At 44.4% G+C, this 5,472-nt stretch overlaps 1 protein-coding gene across 1 annotated transcript in view; it reads right to left on the bottom strand.

The window, feature by feature from the left end:
• Positions 1 to 4,020, bottom strand: part of cavin1b (caveolae associated protein 1b) — a gene marked incomplete at its 3' end in the record, with an annotated part of 18,706 nt that extends 14,686 nt beyond the window's left edge. Inside the window, exon 1 of the mRNA XM_080541926.1 lies at positions 3,296 to 4,020. Within this exon, the coding sequence (XP_080398052.1) occupies positions 3,296 to 3,826 (531 nt within the window). The 5' untranslated portion in view covers positions 3,827 to 4,020. The remainder of the gene's footprint in view (positions 1 to 3,295) is intronic.
• Between the last annotated feature and the right edge of the window lie 1,452 nt (positions 4,021 to 5,472).

Raw genomic sequence — 5,472 nt, forward strand, 5'->3', positions numbered from 1 at the left:
TCAAAAACACTGCTACACTTCACGGGGGTGGGTCAGCGAAAATGTTTGATGTCTCATGGTGATTTTGAAAGAATTTGACCTTGATAGCTAAGAGGCCTGACATAAAACAAATTGAAAACAGACAACGTTGTGGGTTTTTTTGTTTTGTTTTTAATGAAGATGAATATGAAGGTATGTCATATTTGGCAGTGATAGAGCTGATGTTTTGAGTTAGAGAGAGAGGTATTTCAGGGGGGTTTTGTGCTTACCACAGCACCTACAATGTTTTCTGATACAAGCTGGCTTTAAACCCCTCCCTTTCCGAGTTTGACATTTCATCTCAGATAACTCATGCAGACAGACTGCATCGGGAGGCAAAGTGTTTTCTACAAAATGTAGTCAACGAACCTGCGTCTGCTGGCAAGTGAAAAAAAATCACTTAATCAGTACATTTTCCCACAGGGATGTTTTCAAAATAGCTAATACCGGTAGAAGCGTTGTGTTACATACAGGCGTACAGTTTTGTGTCCCTAATAAATAACATTTGTTTAATCTTTTCTAATTCTTAGTCTTTAAGTTAGCTTATTGATTGATTTTCAAATGTTTACTTCTCCAATTAGCTAGCATTTGATTAGTCTTCAAAGGAGCAGGGCGTAAGTTTGTTGGAAAGTCACCTCTGGCTACCGTGGCGAAATTCAGTTAGAATTTCAGTTAGAATTTCAGTTAGAATTTCAGTTAGAAATTCAGTTAGCATTTCCAATCCTAATCTTTTCCAACAATGTCCACGTTACATACCTTTAAGTGGGCTATCTCTATCTCAAGCTTTGAGACAAAATAATTGAGAAATGGTTAGCATAACAAAACGCTAGTTAATCGAAAAGAAAAAACAAACACAAAACTGTACGCCGGTGTGTTACACAACGCTTATATGAGCAACTTTAAAGAAATCCTGATGGGAAAGCCAGTGCTTACCATAGCACTGTGTAAAAACAGCACATTATAAATCATTTAAAGATCGGTTCCACAATTTGCAAGACACAGACAATGTGAGTCAAGTTAGAATGACGTAGCTTTGATTTAATCTGTTTTTGAATAGTAACTAAACAATTCATTCTACAGTCTCAGATTGAGAAATGATGGAGTTAAGGGAATTGGAATTGGTGGCAGGCCGAAAGAGCTCAGCCACAAGTCTCATCTGTGGAACATTAGATGTTGCTGTTTTTGTTGCTGTCAGTGTCATCTCTCAGCGCACAGTAATTGGGGAGAGACATAATGGTTGTGTATCATTGTGGTTGTGTTTGTGTGTTTGAATGGCATGCAATGTATCTGTCACATACACTGTGTATTTTACTTTAGGTGTGTGAGTGTGTGTCTGTGTATTTTACTTTGGGTGTGTGAGTGTGTGTCTGTGTATTTTACTTTGTGTGTGTGTGTGTATTTGAGGGCATATTACTGTTTGTCAGTAAGTCAGACACGCCACAATCCCATTATCTACTCTGAACTCTAGTCATAGACTGGCAAAAGGGGGAACAGGAGAGAGAGAGAGAGAGAGAGAGAGAGAGAGAGAGAGAGAGAGAGAGAGAGAGAGAGAGAGAGAGAGAGAGAGAGAGAAAGAGAGAGAGAAATATAGAGAAACAGTGAGAGAGAGAGAGAGAGAGAGAAATAGAGAAACAGAGAGAGAGAGAGAGAGAGAGAGAGAAGCCTTGCCTGAGGGGAACAGGAGAGAGAGAGAGAGAGACACACACAGAGAGAGAAATAGAGAAACAGAGAGAGAGAGACAGAGAGAGAAATATAGAGAAACAGAGAGAGAGAGACAGAGAGAGAAATATAGAGAAACAGAGAGAGAGACAGAGAGAGAGAGAGAGAGAGAGAGACAGAGTGAGAAATATAGAGAAACAGAGAGAGAGAGAGAGAGAGAGAGAGAGAGAGACACAGAGAGAGAGAGAGAGAGCAGAGAGAGAGAGAGACACAGAGAGAGAGAGAGAGAGAGAGCAGAGAGAGAGAGAGCAAAGAGAGAGAGAGAGAGAGAGAGAGAGAGAGAGAGAGAGAGAGAGAGGACTGCCCCAGCCTTGCCTGAGTCAGGGGTGGAAACTCTGAATGTTCTCGCACCACTGTGCAAATCTGCAAGCTATTACACATTAGGCCAAGGCCAGGCTAAAAAAAGCCCTGCACGCGGCTCCTGGGCTCCCTTAAACTACACAGTGTCTTTTCAAATGAAACATCTGCCATTCAAGCTCTCTCTCCCTTTCCTCCTTCATTAAGTCTTTCCGTTCCTCCTCTCCCCCTCCTCACGACCACTCACTGCTTCTTAAAGAAGACCTTGAGTGCGCTTGTGGTATTTTCCATCATTGTTAAAAAATTCACCTCAAAAAAATCCAAAAGGAAAAAATTAGATGACTTTATGTCATTCCTTACGACTCAACGTTAGCTATGTGTCAAATGTGAAGGCATGACTTTTTTTTTTTAACTCTGCATATTGTGCTGTAGGATTAAAGGTAGTAGTAGTAGCAATCCAATGAGGGAGACCCAACTTCCACTAGGGTGTGGCAGTTGGCATGGTCGGCATCGTTATGGGACATTCTGACTGACGGCATCACAGCAGAAGCTTTATATCTAAATATGACATATCGAAACATAGTATCCTGTATGTGTGTATTACAATACAGTTCAACTAGATAAACTAATGTTTGAGTTTGAAACGATTAAGTTGTAAAAAGAAAAAAAGTAGCTACGTATTAAAGTAGCTGGTTCCATGGGTATCCTAATCCTCTAAAAATAGTGACATGACATACTCCTCTATCCTCTTTCCTTGCGATGATAAAAACATGTATTATTATTTTTTATTATCTTGTGAGTACAGACTGTCACTTGGGCACTTGCCAGCGATGCCCTGGAGGTAAGCCACGCCCCTCCACAGTCAGCCCTCATAACACACCCTTGGGTATTATGCAAATTACCAATGGAAAATGCGACACAGCAACTGTGCATCCATGTATTTACCAATCATCCATATAATTATAGGGTATCTATGTAAACATAATGACTTCACCCCAACCGTAAAAAAAAATACAAAACATGCAGTGAGAGCAGGTTTATCAGGATGCCATGAACACAGAATCTCCCATAGTCGCCCACCCTGGTCCCCTGCTGTGCCACGCCCAAGTGGGCATGCCTATGTCCACTCAACTGAATACCCCCGTCCCCCACCCACCCCCGTCCCCACACACACATGCATGCCTGCACACACATACACACACACACACCACCCCCCCCCCCCCCACACACACACACACACACACACACACCCTCTCCTCACCTGGTAGATCATGACTTTGAAGTTGCGTCTCTTCAGCAGCTCGTTCTCGTTGCTCTCCAGCCTCTTGATCTGGGCCCCCTGCTTCTCCAGGTTGACCCGCACGGTCTTCACGTTGACGCTGACCTTGCGCACCTTCTCCAGCATCTTGTTGACGCTGTTGGACGTGGTGGTGTGGCTCTTGGACAGCTTGGTCAGCTCCCCTTGGATGCTCATGACCGATTTCTCCATGTCCTGCTGCCTGACCTCCAGGCCGCTCTGCGTCTGCTGGATCTGGTCCACCGCCCCGATGATCTTGTCCAGGAGGGCCAGCACCATCACGCCGTTCACCTGGTTGTCCTGCTTGTCGCCCCCCTTCCCCTCTTCGGCGTCGTCCTCGTCCCCCTCCGCGGCGGCGGCGAGGGAGGACAGCTCCTTCTTGGCCGGGACCGCGTCATCCTCGTCGTCGGACGGCGGCAGGTTGACTTCGTCGTCTGAGATCTCGGTGAGGGTTTGTGGTTCGAAGTGTGCGCTTGAGGTTTCTGCCAATTCCATGACTGATGATGATTCTCAGTGGTTCCAAAAACAGGCCAAAAGTATTGTAGTATTCAAAAAAAATCACACCTCGAGCCTTTGACTTCAGTTGCTCTGTTGACCCGTTGACAGTTGACGATGCCTCTTATTGCCTCACCTGATTCTCTCTCTCTCTCTATCCTAGTCTTTATCCTTCTCTGCTTCTCCACTTGTCTTTTTTCTCTTCTCTCCTCTCTCCCTCATACACACATGCACACCCTCTCTCTCTCTCTCTCTCTCTCTCTCTCTCTCTCTCTCTCTCTCTCTCTCTCTCTCTCTCTCTCTCTCTCTCTCTCTTTCCCTCTTGTTCTATCCCTGGATGCAGGCCAGTACTGGGGGGGAAGCAGAAACCACTCTGGAAGTTACTGCATGAGCGCTGGGACGCGAATGCCACACTTTCCAAAGAATCCTCCAGTCAAACTATGGCCAGCAGCTTTTTTCCTCTCCAACCCCCTTTTTTCCCTGGGACTCTCCCCTTCCCCTCCCCTATGAGCATGAGACTCCACCCAGCGGTGGGGAAACCCAGCCCCCCCGGGTGCACACAGCCCAGCCCAGCCCTCTCTCTCATCAGCATGGTTGAAATAGTTGGTAGAGCTGCAGAGGGCTGCTACAGTACAGAGACTGTCGAGTACTGCCAGCCAGGAGACTGTTTCACTCCAACAGTTGTTTCCTTTTTCCTTTTGTCGAAGATAAATGGAGATGTGTGTGTGTGTGTGTGTGTGTGTGTGTGTGTGTGTGTGTGTGTGTGTGTGTGTGTGTGTGTGTGTGTGATGTGTCCTGTTGTTGACAGCTTCATATGGATGTGTTGACAATGTGGAACAGGGTTAAAACAGATGGACAAGAGAGAGTGAACATGATAGAGAGGCAATTGGTTGAGGATACCCAAGATGAGACCTTAAGTAATCAATGTGGTTGGATCACTAACCACATTGATTGGATTGGATCACATTGATTGATTGGATCACTAACTTCATAGGACTGTGTGCTACTGCTACACTGTTTAAATGAAAAGGAGATAAACAATCACCATCCCTACAACTCTGCCTAAGTAAGCCTCAAAGTGTAGTACCATCTAAATAGGTAACACATACTGCCAGATAAAAGACAAGTCAAACATGCACTCTTCCACTTGAGAAAACAGAGAGAAGTGAAATCGAAAAATAACAGATTTCTGTTCTCAAGATAAAGTCATGTCATATCAATCAATGTACAGTAAGGCATCCCTGGTGTTTTGGGAATTTCCACTAGATGGTGCATTTTCTAGTTATGTTTATGTCAGAATTAAATGTATTAAAAGTTGGAATTTAACCTAATTGACAATGTCTAACTTCTAGAAAGGACTTCTCTCAAACAATAAATAATTGCACTGATATCCCTTTGGGGGGGATAAAATATACATTGTAAAGGTTTGATTGTGTTAATATTTGATACATTAAAATGACCTTTGAGGCACAGGAACTAGAGGGAGGGGTCGGTCTGAGCAAATCAGCACAGGTAATCATTCTCCACCTGAGACAATGGAGACCAGCTCTGCCACTTAAGTGCTGGCATTTGCATTGTCATAAGGACCTGATCAGCTCTTTTGTGTGCCCTGGGTCTGTCTGGAACACCCAGAAACTGGAAACAAT

This window comes from Nansenia antarctica, assembly GCF_963989245.1.
Source record: "Nansenia antarctica genome assembly, chromosome: 11".
NCBI lineage: Eukaryota > Metazoa > Chordata > Actinopteri > Argentiniformes > Microstomatidae > Nansenia > Nansenia antarctica.